At 43.5% G+C, this 20,642-nt stretch overlaps 1 protein-coding gene across 1 annotated transcript in view; it reads left to right on the forward strand.

The window, feature by feature from the left end:
- Window positions 1-18,480, forward strand: part of LOC146785383 (uncharacterized) — a 29,693-nt gene extending 11,213 nt beyond the window's left edge. Inside the window, exons 2-7 of the mRNA XM_085633035.1 lie at window positions 6,309-6,401; window positions 6,838-6,966; window positions 7,135-7,547; window positions 8,880-9,789; window positions 15,401-17,395; window positions 17,993-18,480. Of these exons, the coding sequence (XP_085489161.1) occupies window positions 6,309-6,401; window positions 6,838-6,966; window positions 7,135-7,547; window positions 8,880-9,789; window positions 15,401-17,395; window positions 17,993-18,480 (4,028 nt within the window). The remainder of the gene's footprint in view (window positions 1-6,308; window positions 6,402-6,837; window positions 6,967-7,134; window positions 7,548-8,879; window positions 9,790-15,400; window positions 17,396-17,992) is intronic.
- The last annotated feature ends 2,162 nt before the right edge of the window (window positions 18,481-20,642 follow it).

Consider the following 20,642-nt stretch of genomic DNA (forward strand, 5'->3'; position numbering starts at 1 on the left):
TAGGAATTTCATTTGATGAGCATTTTGATTTCTCGGAACAGATTAACCGTATAACATCCGCTTGCTTCCATATAATCAAGATGCTAAAAAGGGTATTTCCATTTATTCCCCTTGACCTGCAAAAAATGGTTGTGGTAGCTTTGATCCTTTCTAAGATAGATTATTGTAATGCCCTCTATTTAGGAATAAATAAACGGCTCCAATATAAACTTCAATCACTACAAAATGCGGCAGCATTTCTGCTTTTGAGGATCTTCGGTTTTTTTTCGTTACAAAGAAGATCCAAGAATTGCATTGTTTTTAGATCAGAAGGTTAGGCAAATGTTATTTCTATTAAGCGCACAGGCACTCCTGCTAAAAAGTGTAACAGGAGTCTGGGAAAAGAACTGAATATTTATACAAAACATTTGCACTTTTTGTAACAATGGAGTTCAAGATTTGAATCATGTCATCTTCATCTGTCCAGCATTACAATCACGAGGAAGATTTTTAAGTCCTATTTGCCATAATTCCGGAATTGTATCTGCTAAATTAGCACAGTGTTTTATACGATCTCCAAACTGAGGTTATATTTTTATCTTTCTGTTAGCTTTGATGTGCAATTAGTGCTTCTACATTGTAAAATTGTCTTATTCTTATCTACTTTTTCTAATTTTGCATGTGATTTTTTTTATTGTATAATCTTTGTTGAGATGTAAAAACAAAGAAGTATAAAAGAATGGAGAATAGGTTGTGTAACTTATAGCAGAAGCGACACCATGTAGATACTCTATAGCACTAGCTTTGTGGAGCATATGAAGCAAGGATCCAAGAAGATCAAGAGATGAGCAGAATTCACGTGAATGTAGTAGATAACACAAAGCGGACCTCCTCCTTCAGTTACCCTAAAGAACTATCACCTGTAGCTTGTTGGGTGTAGCTTTTCTAGGGGACTGTACCCTAGATGACCATCATGTCAGTTTATGGTGGAAATTCTTGGAAGACCAAAAGGTAGAAGCCTCTGGAACTGAGAAAGGCAGGTGCTCACTTGATTTCACATTACATATGTAGACATCCTCTGGGATTTTGTTCCGGGACAAATTGCCACCTTCACATTCACCAGATCTCCTGCCAGTCTCCCAGGGAACGGGCCCTGTTTCAGGAATATTGTTAGCCGAGCCTAAGGTAAAACAGGAGGAGACCACACCCAGATGACTGAGTAATCCTTTCGTTGGCCACCATATTGCTAGAGCATGGGGCACGACAGGGACTAGTGTTAACCATGCAATATACATTGTTTAGTGTGATCAGAGTAGCAGAAGTATGTAAGGCCTTCAGAGACCCCATAGTAATGTGAATAGTTGAAAACAATTGCTTTGGAAATCCAGCAGAAAATCAATCTTTTAACCCAGAAGCTCACAAGCTCTTCAGTTGTCAGTTGAAGCCTGAGCAAACAAGTAAATAATATCACAAAGAAGACTTTAAGACAGGGAAGCACAGAAGCAATCTCTAGAATTATGCAGTTAGCATGGGGGAGACTACTGGAACCCAAGTTCAGGAAGCAGATTTAACTGGCAAGATTTTTTTTCTTGCCCTTCATTTAATATGTGGCTCCAAAAGAAATCAGAAGGAAGGTATATTTAGCTGTTTGAGTCCTTCCTCTGTGCATGTGCACGGAGGAAGGAGGCCAGTTCACATCTCAAAGTTATGACAAATGGTAACAGGCTAATCAGTCACTCAGATACTGAGTTACAAATAACAATTTCCAATTTTAAGTGCATCTTTCATTTTGTATAGTTCAGTCCAATGCTAATGAAACATTGCATAATAATGGCAATATATGGTAAAGGAAGACATCGATAAACTTTCAACCCAAGCATTACAAGAGTTAAATGCTGTTTTAGCAATAGCTCAAGTTGTATTTATAATTTCATGTTATACCCCTTGCTCGGCTTTGACTTTAATATGTTGGAAGATAACATCTGCATAGCCACCATAAAAGGAATATTAAACGAAAGTTAGAACTTTAAGTCTAGAGACAGACAGAGGCAATCAATCCCTGAAAAAAAAGAGTTATGTGCTCCTTAGAATATCTGGATAATGCAACGTTTTTTCCCTATCTGGCTAAACTATCAGATAAAGGGATGCGTGAGAAAATTATGCGGGTCGGGTTAGGGATCGACTTTGATAGGAGGGGAGGAAAAAGTTACTTCACCTAACTTTTATGAGATTTGGTATCACCAGGCATCAGTGCTGCTTTAGCCATCTTATTTGGAGTGGAATATCTGGATATTGCAGTAGCTATAGCTAGGTATATTGGGCTCATACAAAGGAAGTATTTTATTGTTATATAATGAAATAAGTAATGCAAATGCATTATAACTCGGGATGGCTGCCATGCTGTGTAGTAGTATATTCTGATACCATCGATCATCATGCGTGTCCTTAAAAGTGACAGGTCCCCCTTTTGTTGCCCCCGCCCCTCGCTGTGTCCTTAAAAGTGACATGTGTGTCTGCAAAAGTGACATGTGTGTGTGTCCTTAAAAGTGACGTGTGGCTGCAAAAGTGACAGGTCTGCGAGTCCTTGAAAGTGGCAGCTGCTTGTCCTTAAAAGTGACAGGTCTCAAGCCCGTGGAAATACAAGGATGTTGCACGGGTTTGTGTCAGAGGGTGAGCATGTGTTGAAGTTGGTGTTAGGTTTAAAAGCGGCATATGGTTAGGGTAGTGTAAATTTGGTGACATGACAGTGTACGCAAAACTGCCTGTGTCTAAGAGGGACATGCCAGGGTTTGTTCAAGACATGACAAAAAAAAAAAAAAAAAAAGAGCCGGGCCATGAATGTCACTGCAGGGGGATTTGTGAAAAACGCATGCAGACAGCCCCCCAGCCCTTTGGTGACACAGCTCCTAGGGGTGGTTTAAAAGAAGAGTTTGTGAAAAGTAATTAAGCACAGATGGAACTGCAAAAGGGTCAAACAAGGAAGCATCTTAAAGTCCTGAAATGTAATTAGCCACATATGTATGGTCAAGGGTCAGGCAGCCCTAAAAAGGTGCCAGTCCTGATTAGCAGATGGTTCCGGATAAGATGAACACAAAAGGATGACCCCTAGGACCAACGAAATGACCTTAAGTGCAGATGCTGCTGCCGCCTAAACCCCCCACCCAAAAAAATATGAGACGTCGTGCATGACAGTAGAGGCCGGTGTACAAGATGATCCCAAAGGTAAGCTCTAAGGACCTGGGGTTGGGAAATGAAACCTCAAATCAATGCACTATCACCCATTAGGAACCCACTCCCCAAAGGACGGCTTGTATAATTAGCATACCATTCAAAGTATAAAACCCCACAAGCACGTATCTCAAGAACAAAGCACATACAGAGACCACACTTCTGGAACGTTGTATTGGGGAATTGCCGTGGTACAGACTCAGCCAAGGACTTTAAAGGGAATAATGGATCAGAGCAACTTGTCACAGATTGACGCTGCATGCAACAGTTTAAGGGAGGTATGTAAATAAGGTGCTGGATCAGTGATGCAAGCTTATGTTATTTAATGAGTTGGGGAATGTATTTAAGTGAACAAAGCTGCATTTTAAAAGGGGTTTTGGAGCTATGTAGGGCGTTGTTTATATGGTTTTAAATAATGTTTAAGACATTGTGATATGTTGTTTAATATGAATAATGGGGGCTGTGAAACACGGCTACAATTTTGAATCTTTTAAAAGACGCAAAGCACAATGCATTTAATGTGAACAATGGTGTATTTTTAAAAAGATGCTTAACGCTATGTATGCTGATGTTTACGCTGTCTTAATTAATGTTAAATATGGGTGCTGGTAGGATGCTTAATGTGAATAATGATTAGTGTAAAGTATGTTTGGAATGTTAAGTTTTAACAATGTCTAGAAGCATTTTTACATAGTTACCCACTGCTTTAGAGGCCCCAGAGTCCGCAAAATCAAAACCCGCAAACAATTTAATATAAATAAAAACTGTTTAGGTACTCACCCAAGGGGCGCTGTGTTGATAGTTGTCCAAGACCGATAGGTGTGCAATCCAAAATGCCACAAGGCCACGGAGGTGTTCTGGCAAGCACTGTAGGGTTGCTGGGGCTGTGGAGGGCTCGAGCCCCCCGTAAGTTATAATAAAGACCCCTTAGCCCCCTTACGGCAGGCGCTGCTCAGGGGTCTGGTAAGGGCTGGAGGGTTGCTGGTGGGGTGTGTGGGCCTCGAGGCCCCGTAAGATAAAAATAATTGTCTCTGAGGCCGCTTGTGTTCCATGAGCGCTCTGGGGCGTGTGACAACGACGTGCGATGTCTCGCGGCCCCGTTTAAAAAAATAGAAGGCCCCCCACCCCGGAGTCCGCTCTGATCCATACAGAGCTGCGGAGTCTGTGAGGCCTGGGGTGAGTGTCCAACTGCTCCTAGGGGAGGCGTGCACAAGGCCCGGCTTGTTTTAAAAAATTGAAGCCCCGGAGCCCGCAGGGCGCCATGCGAAGTGCCGGGGGTAGGCCATGGCTGGGGACACACCTGGGGGCGATGGCACAAGGCCGCCACTGTTTTAAAACGAAAGACCCCGGAGTCCCCCTCTGCTCCATACAGAGCTCTGGGGGTTTGTGAGGCATGGGATGGGTGATCATGTGGCTCCTTGGGGGTCGCGGGCGCGAGGCCTCCGTTGTTTTTTAAATTTAAGCCCCCGGAGCCCGCTGTGCTCCATGCGGAGCTCCGGGGTAAGTGTGTGCCTGTTTGGGGCTCCGACGGCGCCTTGGAGGCGTGGGCGCTGCGACACAGTTTTTTTAAATATTGAATCCCCTAGAGCACGCTTGGGTACGGCGTTGCTCTGGGGGGTTTTTGTGCAGGCGTGGTGGGGGTATCAGAGGCATCAGGGGGGCCAATGGGCAGTGCGGGGCGCGAGGCCCCGAAGTATACAAAACATAACCCACCCAGTGCTCGCGGCCCACCAGGCAAAAATGAATAAATAAGTGCCCCAGAGCCGTCTTAACAAGGGCCCGGCTCTGGGTCTGGTGAGGCGGTGGGGGGCGCTTCATGAGCCCCATCCACGGGGATCCCATTGGAGGCGGCGGTGTCATGGCAGACGGGAGTTCCTTCGAGGCATTTGCGAGGGTCCTCCGCGACGTCCGGGGTGTCCCCTGTGATGACATCACGGAGGGGCGGCCTCGGCCTTCGCAAACGCCTGGTGGAAGCTACCGTGACACCCCCATCCCCCCTCCCTTCCCATCCCAGGGCGTTTACAGATAGTTTTTTTATTTAATTGCGTTTTTATATAGCGCGGACTTTACCCGTAGGTGTCAGAGCGCTTCACAGTATGAACAGTGATGACACATGAGAAGATAAATTACTAGTGAGCATGTTACAAAAGCAAACGTTATGTTACATGAGGCAATAGTGACAAATGTGCAAGTATCACGAGCAAACAATATACACGCCGGAGCTGCTGCTTATTTAGCTTATGCAACTAGCAGCCAGTGACAAAGCCTATAGGCTGACCTTATGCAATTAACAACCATTGACAAAGCCAATAGGCCTACCTTATGCAACTAACAGCCTGTGACAAAGCCAATAGTCCTGACAATGTTACTTGTTGTATCATATAGCAGGACACACGGTCAGAAACAGTACTTGCAAAAAATAAATAAATAAATGAATATATATATATATATATATATATATATATATATATATATATTTTAAAAACATGAATGGCCGCCCATAGCTTAGGGGTTATTTATTATAAATGCATCAGATACCCTGATTATTGTTTCCGCTGCTTCAAGGTTAAAATGAAATAAATAAATAAATGTCTGGGGTAACTACGGTGATTAATACTCATTTTAGAGAGGGTTATATCATTTTATCTAGTGTAAAGAATGTGTACAATACCATAAATGCGCAGGTTTTGTTTTCAATTTTGATTTTTATGCTTTTCCCAAACTTTAACCAGCCCCTTTTAGCTAAGGGTCTGACCTGTCATGCCTACAGTTTGTACACCCCTAAACATTGGAACATATTCCTAGATGTTTTACATATACCAGGTGTAAGGATGCGTGTCTCTATGCGATGTGTATTTTGGGTTTTCTAAGCTGCATGTAACTGTAATATCCTGCTTATGAGGTGTGGTTTTAAAACAGCCGTTTTTATATTCAACCCAGATGCAGGATCTGCCAGAATTAATCCTCACAGACGAGGAAATGCACGCCCTACAGACAGGTATATGTATTTAGAGATGTCTACTTCGGAGTAGTTTCTTACACCTGTGTCTTAGACTCTCTGCTTTTCCAATGGTATTTCTCATGTATGTGTGTTTTTATAGGTCTGGATCCCGAACTACAAAAGATTCTTGAGGATGCACATCGACGCGGGTGGTCTCAAGACAAGAATGTGCTGGGTAACCCTGTACTTACAGGTAAATCAGAAAAAATAAATAAAAATAAAGGCCCTCATTCTTTCAAAGGCCTAAGACTTGGGAAAACACAAACGTGAACTATAGGAACACTCCACAGCGGAGCATGCTGTGGACGGTTTATACTACAAATATGCTTATTTTTTTCCCTTTACAGGGTCCCCTGATGTCGTGTTTGTGCAAGACGTCGCGGCACCCAAAAGAAAGGCCGGGGGAAAGAAAAGCCGCCGCATCTAAAGACGGACCCGTGACAAAGAAAGGAGTTGGGAAAAACCATATAAAAGGTGTGTTTTTACAAAAAAAAAAAAAAAAAAGGCCCTCATTCTTTCAAAGGCCTAAGACTTGTGAAAACACAAACGTGAACTATAGGAACACTCCACAGCGGAGCATGCTGTGGCCGGTTTATACTACAAATATGCTTATTTTTTTCCCTTTACAGGGTCCCCTGATGTCGTGTTTGTGCAAGAGACGTCGCAGCACCCAAAAGAAAGGTCGGGGAAAAGAAAATCCGCCGCATCTAAAGAAGGACCCGTGACAAAGAAAGGAGTTGGGAAAAGCCATATAAAAGGTGTGTTTTTACTAAAAAAAAAGTGTGGAAAACGATCTCTCGGGGTTGTATTCTCTCAAACAATGGGGGCCACCGGCATGTAGTACCCGGTGTACTACGATGGGTAGGGTAAACATCTTATACGGGATCCTTATTGTTCTAATATATATTTTTTATGTTACATTCTAGGAGCCGTTCAAAAGAACAGTGGTGAAGATGCGTATAAGGCTGAGAGGTCAACAAAAACGCTGGCTGATATAACAAAGACTGTCCTGAACACCCCGCCTGCGGCAAAAGGTGTGAGTAGGCGTGTACGCCAGAATAAGATCTACACATACTACACAAACATACGGAAGAGAACCGACGCATCCGTTATGTATCTGAACCCTCTCAAGCCCTCAAAAGGGAACCCCCTCTCAAGCAAACCGGCTCTTAAGAAGAAACAGTCGAACTCAGTAACCCAGGCAGGTCCTTTAAACCTCAAGAAGAAGTCGCAGGTCATGGAGTCCCTAGCAGACCCTTTAGACCTCAGCAAGAAACCTCTGGCCCCCGAACCCCTAAAGACTCCATTAGATCTCTCATTAAAAAATGTTGTTAAGCAGGTAAATGAACCAGATACACCCGAACTCTCTAAGGAACCATCGTTTGTAACGACACCTGCAGAAGCCCTTTTACAACCCCTAACCCCTAAAGTCAACCGGCTCTCAAGAAAATATCTTAAGAATAAACAAGGGGTCCAGGCGTTACATGTAGAAGCATCGGAAGGGTCCTTAGTCAATCCTGTTACACCGCAGCACCCATCCCACCCTCTGAAGACCTCTATAGCTTCAAAAATAAAACGGGTGGCGCCTGTAGAGGAATGCCCCATAACCCAAACCCTGGAACCATCTGTAGTAGCGCCTTCTGAGTTTAGGGACAATGTGTCTGACAAGGGGCAGCCTTTAGGAGCCCCTTATACCGGCAGCATGGGGTGCCCCGTGACAATGACATCCTCTGTAGACACATTTGTTAGACCGTCAGAAGCAGCGTCCGGGGGGCTCTCTAACACAGACACCGGGGTTTTGCAGCCAACATTTACACATACGCCAGACAACCTCACGGCCACTGTCTTAGACGGTAGCACCCTTGATTATTACGACAGGCATTTACACTCACCGTGCCCCATGTCACCTGCAACCCCGGAGGGTGCATACGACCCAACAAGCCCCTCGGGGTGTGTAAACCCTGTATCCCCCCCAACTATATACACCCATAGCAGTACGGGTTGCAGTACGGGTTGGGATGATTGGTCAAATCAGAGTATGGAGGTGTCATATAGCGAGGTCCCTTCACCCAATGCTCCAGGATGCTCGCACTGGGATCCTGTTTCTATGATACCCCCAGGACCTCAGTTACAGATGGTTGTTGGGGATGCAGTCAGTAGAGAAGACCCTGGTTTGTTAAAGGTTGTTATACAACCAATCACGGTATTCAGCCCTCACCCCCCAAAATATGACTCTATAAACCCTAAACCGGTACTAGACGCGCATGTAAAGGATATACAAATGGCGGTCAGGAAGTTAAAACGCCAAGCGAACACCGCAACCTTAAAATTGGGGTTGGGTGGTAGTGGTGCCAGGGTCATGGTGGAGGCTCAGCAGAAAATACTGCAAAGGGTTGACCTCTGTAAAAGGGTAATCCTCCAAACGTGTCAGGAAGCGGGATCGGACATATTGCGTATACAGACGTGACTAGGTCAGCTACACACCCTGAAGAATGTCAGGGCCTCTGGTTTTAATAAAAGAACCCTCACATCAAAATACCTCGGTAAAGTACAAACACTCCTGACAAAGTCCCTACACTTCTTACGGCTACTCAGGCGTAAAAAGTACATAGAACACCGTCACACCGTTTCACAAGCTACGCCTAAACAACAACCAACACTCCGTCATAAGGAAGGCATAGATGACCCTCGGGGTGGGTCTGTAACAGAGGACGCCTTGAGTCCAGAGCCCCTAGGCACAGCCCAGACTGTTCAAATAGGAGGGGGTCGGCTACCTCGAAAAGCATGGACCCGTAAAAAACAAAAATGGGCTAATAGCGCTAAGCAGCGACGGCTTTTAATAAGTAAACTGAAGAAAGCCAGAATATGTGCTACAAGGGTGGTTAAAAGGGCCCCTAAGCCCATACTGGACCAGAATCCCCAATACGATACAGCAACAAGCTCCCCAGCAAGTCAAATACCTCAAGCTGAGGATTCAGAGGTAGTATATTTAGAGAGCGTTAGAAGCTACAGGCGTGATGTAGAGAGATTTAATGCCGTCGAGCACTACGAGGAGTTTAGGTTTGCTAACCTTCACCAGATAAGGTCCTCCGATCAGGGTGTTTTAGCTATACACCAGGCGGTGCAAACGCTCATAGAAAGGTTGTTATGCGCTGTGGGTCCTAATGATTTTTTCCAACTACGTTTCCAGGGACAAGGTTTTGACAGTCCTTTGTTCACCAAAAAGAGGTCCCGAGATGTGTTTGACGCTGTGGAATTTTTAGAAAATCTTTCGAGGCTTTTACAGAGTAAGACTGAACTAGTCGCCTATGGCACTTTCCGCGTCATAGCCCTCATTGTCCGGGGGCGTGAGGGGGGTGTTTCCAGACCTTTAAAGAGCGTGCTATACAGTAAGATAATTGGTAAGAAACAACGTTGGCTGCTCGACTTTAACAACGATACAAACACGTGTCTGGCGGCCAGCATCGTAGGCCTACTGTTGGGTCGCAACACCACCGACGCGGTCATCATGTCTAGAGCGGCTGAAGCCCATGAGGTTCTTGAAATACCTCCCGACCGCATGGTCGGCTTTGGCGATATAGGTCTGAAGTATCTTGAATGAGAAACAGGATACAGAGTAGATGAAAAGTAGAAGATTTATTACAGCAAGGAAGATCCCATCCAACCGCCAGCTATCAGTCTTCAACTGGAGGTTTTCCAGAACCTTGTCAGCTCAACAGTCCATGACATCAGCTAGTGATGACATGGGAATGCTAACACTCTAATACCCCTCAACATGAGATGCCACACATCTCCCTTCCCCAAATACAGAAAACAACATTGTATAGAAAATAATGAATACAAAGAAGTAAAGAAGATTAAATGAAGTCTGCCAAATAACTTGGCTTCATAACCACCCTGTTGGATTTTCTACGACAGTCCAATTTCTCACCCACTCCATCACCACTGTGTGAAGAATCGTTATCATTCCTCTTTGGATCGGTATCCACACCACGTTCCAACTTTCCCCTACACACAACAACCCTGTTCAAGTTCCAAATGCGATGATCTTGAGTTTGGATTGCATTATTAAATATTTTAGTCACCTTGATAGGCTTCATGTACTTGGACATAGAGCTGCCTAGAACACCAGGACGTTTAATCATGACCCAATCTCCCACATGTACTACAGTCTTCCTTACAGCATGTTTCCTATCAAAGTATTCCTTCCTCATTCTCCCTTTTTCTTCCTCAACTCTCACCATCTTTTCTCCATCACATTCCTTTTCTTTTCCTTTTAGCAACTCATACTTATTAACCCAAAATGGTTCAACACACGTGTTCGGAAGTCTACCCCGAAACAGTAAGAAAGGAGTTTTCCCTGTAGTTGTGTGTGGAGCTAGTCTATATTCCTCAATTTTCGCAATGACCTCTTTTTTCCAATCAATACCAACACTTTTTGCTAAGGCAATAGTCTCCTTGATCACTTTGTTAAACCTTTCTACCATCCCATTGGTTTCTGGGTGATAGAGAGCAGAGGTTTTGTGTACAATTCCCTTGGAAGACAAGAACTGTTCCATTTCTCTTGAAACTAACTGAACCCCATTATCCGATAAAATAGAAATGGGCAAACCTTCCCTGGCAAATAAAGACTTCAAACACTCAATAACATTTCCAGTGTTGACAGATGTCAAGAAGAATATCTCAGGCCACCTAGAAAACATGTCTATGACCACTAGTAGATATGTTAGAGATTCTTTCCCATGAATGGGACCCACTATATCCAAAGCAATTTCCTGCCAAGGTCCACTTGGACGTTTCCTTAAGACCATGGGTTGTTCATGCGTACACTTGGATTTGTCGCTGATGGCACACGACACACAATCTCTAATAACACGCTCAACCATTCTGTCCATACCTGGCCACCAATAAGACATGCGTAGCCTTTCTTTGCACTTAGTTAAACCTGAATGTGCCACATGTACTGAGTCTACCAATTCCTTTCTTAGAGTAGTAGGAGGAATCAGTCTTGTTCCCCTAAACAAGAAATCATTGTCAACCGACAATTCATTTCGTACACCCCAAAAACACTTCACATTCTCTGATACATCTTTGTTGGAGCACCACCCTGCCTTTAACAAGGACATAACTTCACACAATGTTGAGTCCTTCCGGATTTCATCTAACCACCTATCTTCCGATATAATAACCTGATCCACAACACAAACAATTTCATCATCCTCTTCGTAGTCAGGACTATACTCATGCAAACTGACAGAGGGCACCAAACGCGATAGAACATCCGCTACACCGTTTTCAATACCCGGAATATACTTGATCATGAAATTATACTCCTGCAGGCCAATCACCCACTTGGTAATCCTACCAGATATTAAATCCAAACCTTTTTTACTGAAAATCTCCACTAAAGGCTTATGATCCGTATGGACCTCAAAGTCTACACCCCACAGAAACTTTTTGAGTTTTTTTACCGCCCAAAACACAGCTAACGCTTCCCTCTCAACAACCGAATACCTAGTCTCTGGATCTCTAAGACTTCTGGACAGAAACATAATGGTTTTCATGCCATTACCACCACTCTGCTTCAAAACTGCTCCCAACCCCTTCTCACTCGCATCTGTCACCAAAATGGATTTACCAGAAGGATCAAAACTCTTCAAAGAAGGAGCTAGTCCTAGTTTTCCTTTCATAGCCACAAATTCATCCTCACATTTCTCAGTCCACACATACTCCTCACCCTTTCGTAATAACCTTCTCATATTCACAGTTGCTAAAGCAAACCCCTTGATAAATTTGGCATAATATTCAATCATCCCTAAAATTTCATAAGGTCGGACTTATTGGTAGGAGAACACATTTTCGTGATGGTTTCAACCAACTCGGACTTGGGCTTTACACCATCTCCTGAGATGCTACGACCCAGATAATTGATGGTGTTAGATCTAAATGAGCATTTTTCCACTTTGATAGTGAGGTTGTGCTTACTCAAAGCCTTTAACACAGATCTCAATCTAATGTCATGTTCCCTATCGTCTTTTGCAAAAACCAATATATCGTCCTGGTAGACACACACTCCAGGAAGGTCCTTTAACACTCTTTCCATTACTCTTTGGAATACAGAGGAGGCAGATACCAAGCCAAAAGGCATTCTTCTAAATCTAAATGTACCAAATGGAGTAATGAACGAGGTACAATCTCGAGACGACTCATCAAGTTCAATTTGATGATACGCCGAGGTCAAATCTAACGTGCTGAAAATTTTTGCTCCATCAAGTAATGTTAACAACTCTGTAATGTTAGGCAATGGGTATCTGTCCACCACAACACTCTTGTTCAGTTGTCTTAAATCAATGCACAAACGCAAATTACCATTTGGTTTGCGAGCTGCGACAACCGGAGCAAGCCATTCCGATCCTTCTACCTCCTCAATGATCCCACCACTGCTTAGTTTTTCTATTTCCTTTTTCATGTCATCTTTAACTGAAAGTGGAACACTCCTCACCTTACACTGTATAGGAATTGCATCAGCTTTTAATTGTATCTTGTGTCTATACCCCTCGAGACATCCCAAGGTATCCCTAAATACCTTTGGAAATTCAGATTTAAGCATAAGAGCATACGTTTCATTGGCATTCTTATCAACAGAATGAATCCTCTCCCTCAATTGTATCGGAAAATCTGCATTTGGATCAAGAAACACTCCTAAATCCCCTTGATGCAGCCAACTAATGATGCTGTCTCCACGCTTTGAAACATAGATTTTCCCATTAATCAACCGATCTTTATATTCTATTAGACCATTGAAATACCCATGTAACTTTATTGGTTCTCCCCCATAAGCTAACGGTATAATGTCTGGTTTGATGAGAGTAATCTTTCCCTTAAGTTTGGTTATATAAAAATCATTAGATACTATGGTGATCTTGGCACCGGAATCAAATAGTACCTTGGTACTTTCTCCCTCCACCATAATTTCATCATATGGTCCTGTTTTTTTACTAGTTTTTTCCTCGACTTGTACTACAATTTGTCCACAAATTGAGTTCTCAGAATCATCCTCTTGATAAATTTCCACCTCTTTGACCTTTGTCTTGAGTTTAGTTTTACAAAAGGCAGTGAAATGCCCCTTTAATTTACACTTAGAACATGTTTGACTGAGAGCTGGACATTTCCTATCATTAGCCAAATGATCCATTTTACCGCATCTATAGCACTTCCTTTCCATCCCCACTTTGTCTGATTGTGTTTTAGTATTTTGGTCACCTTTTTCTGTTTTAATCTTTACCACCTCAACCTTTGACCCTTTTTCAGCATCTTTCTTTATCACCGCAACACATTTTAAAGAGTGTTCAATGCGTTTTGCAACATTTAACACCTCATCTAGGGACGGTTCATCCCTCAACCATAACTCTTCTCTAACTTTTTCCATGTTGCACCCAAACATGAATTGATCTCTGATGCGTTCATCAGTTAAATTATCAAACTTGCAAGAAGAAGCAAGCTTCCTTAACTGAGTTATATAATCTTCAATTGACTCGTCGGTGGATTGCATTCTCTTTGCAAATTGATACCTTTCCAGGATAGTGCTAACTTTTGGCAAATAATGCTTATCCAGCTTCTTAATACAAATGTCATAATCATTTAAGCCTCTAGCTTCTTCAGCCGATAGATCTGGCAAGTTGTCAAACACATCTTGGCCTTCCGAACCTAAACAATGAAGTAATAAGGCCGACCGTCTTTCAGCACTTAATGACGGACCACATACCCTAGCATACCTTTCAAATACCACCTTCCATTTTTTCCATTTGATTGGAGGGGCACCAGGACATGATAAGAAGAAAGGTGCTGCAGTAACATTCTGCATGGCTGGATAGCTAATGTGTTAAATATCAAGTAATTAATTAAATTAATAATTAATGTAATGGCCAGCGTTATAGTGATAGAGACCCTGATCTAAGTTAACTCAGCATGTTAACTTTTTTTTTTTTTTTTTTTTTTAAAACAAGTACTAACAAATTCGTTCCCTTGCTTTTTTTTTTTTTAAATTAACTCTCGACCTTTTTTTTTTCCTTAAAAACTATACATGCACACCAACAGTATTACTTACTACGGACTTATTGATGCAAATCACAAGTATTATATGGCAAAACCACAGTCTCGGACACAAACAGATGAATATGTAAAAAAACTTAGTTGCTAAGCAACCAGCAACAAAATGGCTACCACGCACATCCAAAGTAACGTGATGCGCGATGACGCACTACAGGATGCCAGAGAAGTCAAACTCCGACTCAGCGCGATGAAGAATACATGTTCCAAAGTTCTTCGGAGAATCCTGTAACGTCAATCACCGAATGAGCGCGATGAAGGTTAACCATGGAATGCCAGGAGCAGCTCACAGAAAGAAGAACTCCAACTTCAGGATGAAAGTTCTATTTCCAGGTATGCCGAACCGAGTCCGTTGCAACGTAAATGTTTGTCTTTGAATGTTAGAGATTGAAGTCGATTACTCTGTTGTAGAAATTATATATTTCTGATCTGAATCTCGATACCGGTTACAATGCCGATGAAAGTGTTGTACACGGCACACCACCAGTTCAGAAATTACGGAGCCGATGTGTATGGCGCTGAGAAAACCAAAAGTCTCGCCGCAAGTGCACCAGGCTTCACGATATAACTGCAGACAGATAAAGATGCGGGTGCACCAGGCTTCACGTTGTAACTGTAGACAGATAGAGATGCGAGTGTACCAGGCTTCACGTTGTGATCACAGGCAGTTAGAGATTCCATACAGCCAGACGATCTCTGTGGCACACCACTTCTCAAACGGAAGACAATCCGGGTGCACGCATCCAGTATAATCCAATATTCAAATTTAATGGAGACTGATGTGGCTTCCTTTTTTTTAAAATTCAGAGGAAAAGAGACCATTTAATAGCTTGACTCCCGTGTTGAGATCTTCCTGTTCCAATGCCGACTACGCCAATGAAGTATCTTGAATGAGAAACAGGATACAGAGTAGATGAAAAGTAGAAGATTTATTACAGCAAGGAAGATCCCATCCAACCGCCAGCTATCAGTCTTCAACTGGAGGTTTTCCAGAACCTTGTCAGCTCAACAGTCCATGACATCAGCTAGTGATGACATGGGAATGCTAACACTCTAATACCCCTCAACATGAGATGCCACAAGGTCTTTTTGAGAACTATTTCGCTGTGACGGTGAAAGTTCTTTATCACAATGGCTCTTGGAAGTACTTTACAACTGGCAGCCCGGTGAGGAACAAGACCGTATATGTGCTTCACCACGAAAATCACTTTTACGGGATCTTAAACCTTAAAGGTTTTCTGGGTGTCAAGTATGTGTGCACCCATTGCGACCATATATACAGCACTAAGGACCGTCATCAGTGTGAAATGCACTGTAAGATGTGCCAGAGGGATGGTTGCTTCGTAGATACCGCCCTGAAGGTGAGGTGTCGCACCTGTAAGCTGTTTTGTCGCTCTCAAGACTGTTTGACCATCCACAAGAAAGCTGTTAAATGCACCCCTAAAATGGATTGTTTTGAGTGTGGTCGGTATGTGGCATCTGATCACAAATGCAAAGGTATGAAATGCCCCCGATGCCATACGTCTTATGCGGCGGGTACCAACCATCGTTGCTACATGGTTAAAGGCCAGCCCCAGACCAAAACCGAAGCCTACATAGTGTTTGATATAGAGTGCACACAGGAGACGGGTGTACACCAACCTAACTATATTTACGCACACCATCTAACTTCCGACGACAGCTGGGAGTTTGAAGGCCGAACGTGCGTTGGTGATTTCCTTAACACTTTCATTCAAACCAAATTCAAAGGGTATACTATGCTGGCCCACAACTCAAAAGCCTACGACTCATTCTTTATTTTACAAAATATGATTCGTGAAAAGGTGCAAGTAGAACTCATTACTCAGGGTTCAAAGCTGATGTTGTTAACAGTCGGACATTTACAAATAAGGTTTATAGACACTCTGAATTTCCTACCCATGAAATTGAGTAAGCTGCCAAAAGCCTTTGGTTTCCCAGGGTGTAAGGGTTATTTTCCACACTTTTTTAACACATGGGCGAACCAGAATTATGTGGGGCCCATGCCATCTCCTGACAGTTACGGGGTTCAATATATGATGCCAGCCGAGAAAGAGAGCTTTCTACAATGGTACTCTGAAAACCGTGAAAAAGAGTTTCATTTTCAAACAGAGTTGAAAGCTTATTGTCAGGCTGATGTAATGATCCTGCGCCAAGCGTGTAACCTCTTCAGAGACGCTGTGGTGGTGATGACTAAGAAAGTCAGAATGCTGAAGCCTAAGAAACCTCAAATGACAAAGAAAAGTCGGGTCTTGAAACCGAAGATGGCTCCAATGATAAAAGAGGTCGCATACATAGACCCTTTTCAAAACATCACTTTGGCATCCATGTGTATGTCCATCTACAAACACATGTTTTTAAGACCTCAAAGTATCGCTCTAGTGCCGCCAGACCTCTATAACGGTAAACAGAAACGTTATTCAACCCCCTCGATCCGGTGGCTCATGTACATCTCTGAGAAGGAAGACGTACATATTCAACACGCCCTGCAGGGTGGTGAATACCGGGTGGGGCCCTCTTACCTGGACGGGTACGCTGTAATTAACGGGGTGGCGACGGCCTTTGAATACAACGGCTGTTTTTACCACGGCTGCCCTCAGTGTTACAAGCCCCACGAGTTTAACAAACTTCTGGGTGCCAAATTTGAGCACTTACACAGACGTACTCTGCTGAAGGCCCAGTATGTTGAAAAATGTGGCTTTGCTATGAGGGTTCTATGGGAGCACGAGTGGTTAGAGATGTTAACAACCGACACCGAGCTCATCTCTTACCTTCAGAGTCATGATTTACCAGAACCCTTGGAACCCCGCGATGCCTTATTCGGAGGCCGTACAAACGCCATACAACTGTACAGGGCCACGGATGAGGGTGAGAAAATACACTACTATGATTTTACCAGCCTGTACCCCTTTGTAAACAAAATGAAGGTATACCCCTTAGGACATCCTACCATCATATATAGAGACTTTAAGCCCCTTTCGGAATACTTTGGGTCAGTTAAATGTGAAATCTATCCGCCAAGGCGGCTTTACTTTCCAGTGTTACCCTACAGAGTCGATGGTAAGCTGCTGTTCCCCCTATGTCGAACATGCGCATTGCTTAAAGAGACCGGTGGTTGCAGGCACACCGATGAGCAAAGGATGCTCACAGGGACCTGGTGCAGTATCGAGGTCGAAGTGGCGCTAGAGAAAGGTTACAGGCTCGGAAGGATACACGAGGTGTGGCATTTTAAGAGGACTACGACCCAGCTCTTTGCCCCGTACATTAATCTGTTTCTCAGAGACAAACAGGAGGCCTCAGGGTATCCCGAATGGTGTACTAGTCAGGATGCAAAGCAGAAATACATCGATGACTACTATGCTCACGAGGGTATACATTTACGCCCCCATATGATAGAGGTCAACCCGGCCCGTCGCCAGTTAGCTAAACTCTGCCTCAACTCCTTATGGGGAAAATTCGCACAGCGTACAAACCTATCAAATACGACCTTAATAACAGATCCGGACGAGCTGTTTAAGTACCTATTTGCCCCCTGTTATGAGGTGTCCAGCTGCAATTTTATCGATGACGAGACAGCGGCAGTGTGTTGGAAATACACAAAAGCATACCCCACAACGTGTAACAACATAAATATCTTCATAGCCTGTTTCACTACAGCCCACGCCCGTCTAGAGCTCTACAGGGTTATGGATAAACTCCAGGACCGCTGTCTGTATCATGATACCGACTCGGTGATTTTTCTGAGTAAACAAGGGGATGAAGACCCTCCTCTTGGGGATTATCTGGGTGATTTGACCAGCGAGCTCGATAAGGGTGAGCATATAATAGAATACGTATCGTCAGGACCTAAGACCTACACCTACCGCACAAACATGAATAAAGTGTGTATGAAGGTCAAAGGTATAACCTTAAATGTCAGCAACACCCTAAAAATCAATTTTGACAGTCTAAAGAATCTGGTGCACGAATACGCTGCATCAGCCGATTGTGAAACTGCTAAGACCATAGTTGTGAACCAACCATGCATAGTCAGATCCAAAAAGAAATGGGAAATTACGACGCAGCCCTTACATAAAACCCTGCGCGTTGTTTTTGATAAAAGGATCCTGACCGCGGACTATAAAACAATCCCTTATGGTTATTAGAGCCATTAGAGAGACACCCCCATACCATGGACACCCGTTTGCAACATCCCTTCTCCTGCGTGTTAGCAGGCCCCTCAAACTGTGGTAAGAGCTATTTTATAAAAAAGCTCTTAGAAAATGCGCCCTCTGTTTTATCCCAAACCCCTAATAACATTGTGTGGCTATATTCCTGCTGGCAGCCTCTTTATACAGCCCTGTCCCGTTGTTTCCCACATATCCGTTTTATAGAGGGTATACCAGATAATCTCAACGATGATGAGCTACTGCCGCCGTCCCATATAAACATGATCATTGTCGATGACCTTATGCGTGAAGGGGGTGATCATCCGGAGTTAGAGAGAGCTTTTACGCAATATTCACATCATCGCAATCTAAGCATATGCTACATTGTACAGAACTTGTTTTACAAGGGCAAGAACAGTCGGTCTATAGCTCTCAACGCTTCATACCTTGTTTTATTTAAAAACCCCCGGGACAAACAACAAATAGCAGTCATAGCTAAACAGATGTACCCCGGAAACACACACTTCTTCATGGAGGCCTTTAGCGACGCTACGGCAAAACCCCATGGCTATCTGCTGGTCGATTTAAAAAATGAAACTCTAGAAGACTATAGACTGAGGGCTGATATTTTTCCCCCCGAGCTACCAGTCGCCTACACTCCAAAGACCAGACCACGGCCCCATAAAAAGAAGCTTTGACGTGTTTTAGAGACATTTACACACGGACCTTTATAATATAAGGTGGTGACCATGTCTGCCCGGCTACGCCGCAATCTAGCTCTCCTGAAACTGCTTGTTACAGCCAGTCCTCAACACAGAAAAGCCATCCTGTGCGCTGCTTCTGACGACTTAGTGGCTGCCATTTCAGAAATAGCCCTAAACACCCTAAAAGGCAACGTCCCTATATCAGGGAGTCAGTTACAGGTGCTGAAGAAGAAGAGGAGTCTTATCAAGAAGCTCAGTAATAAAAGGGCCTCACTCATTACAAAGAAGAAACTGGTGAAACAATCTGGGGGTTTTATAGGTAACCTGCTGGGGATTGCTATACCGGTAATTACAAGCCTCCTCTCGGGACAGTAATGGAGCATGCCACAAAGATGTATTTGGTTCCTAAACAGCAAATGGACCACCTGGGTTCTTCCACAGACAACGCGTGGGATATACGCAGAAATGAGACTCTGCGCCTGGATGCTGAAATTAAAGACATTTTGAACCGCACTGATCTAAACCCCTATGACAAGGCAAACCTTTACACCAGCACCCTTAAAAACTTTTTAAGTTACTACAACCAGTGGAATACTGAGAAAAACAAGCTGACTCTATATACCCCGGACTCTGAACAACCTGCAGCCCCTGCGAATACCCCTCAACCCCTACAACCACCGCCGGACCTTGCGTCAGCCCCAGATCCCTTTGTTGATGAACTCTTAAAAAATATAAGTCAAAGACATAGAGGTGCAGCGCAAATGCTAATGAGTAAACTGGCAACTTCTAAAGACCTCGCATCCTGGAATGAACGAGGCGAATTTCTCTACAAGGGACAGCCGGTTGTAGGTTCGCACATGTACGACCTGGTTAAAGGGCTCACGCACCCGAAAATGCTAACGTCTCAAAATGCACCGCGTGGTTGGGATCATTATCTGCGAGCCGCTGCTGAACTCAACATCCCTTCTACGCTCATTGGTAATAACGATCATCGCCGTATGTTTGAAAGTTTAAAGACAACCCTCCCACCATCGCCACCCGCCTATGAAGGCCTACGGATATCTCCCTCTTGGACTACCCCTATGACACCATCTACACGGCGAAAAAAGCCTTTGTCCATACCCCGTACATGGATTCATCCATAATTTTTAAATGTACCTATTATGTGTATAAGCGTGTCTGATTTTCTTCATATATTTCTTCAGCAAAGTTTGTCAGTGTAATGCACAACTTACATACAGGCTTGTAATAAACACTTTTATAGCTTTACAACCGTCTCAAGCGTCTTTTTAAACCTTTTTTAAAAATAAAAAATAAAATATGATGCATGAATAAGCAGTGAAATACAAAGTCTGAATGCTTGCTTTTTAAAAACACTGTCTTTTATTGTAGACGTTCATCATTAAGCACATACAAGTTATAAACCCTTACAATTTTGACAAGCTACATATTCGG

This window comes from Triturus cristatus, chromosome 11 (assembly GCF_964204655.1).
Source record: "Triturus cristatus chromosome 11, aTriCri1.1, whole genome shotgun sequence".
NCBI lineage: Eukaryota > Metazoa > Chordata > Amphibia > Caudata > Salamandridae > Triturus > Triturus cristatus.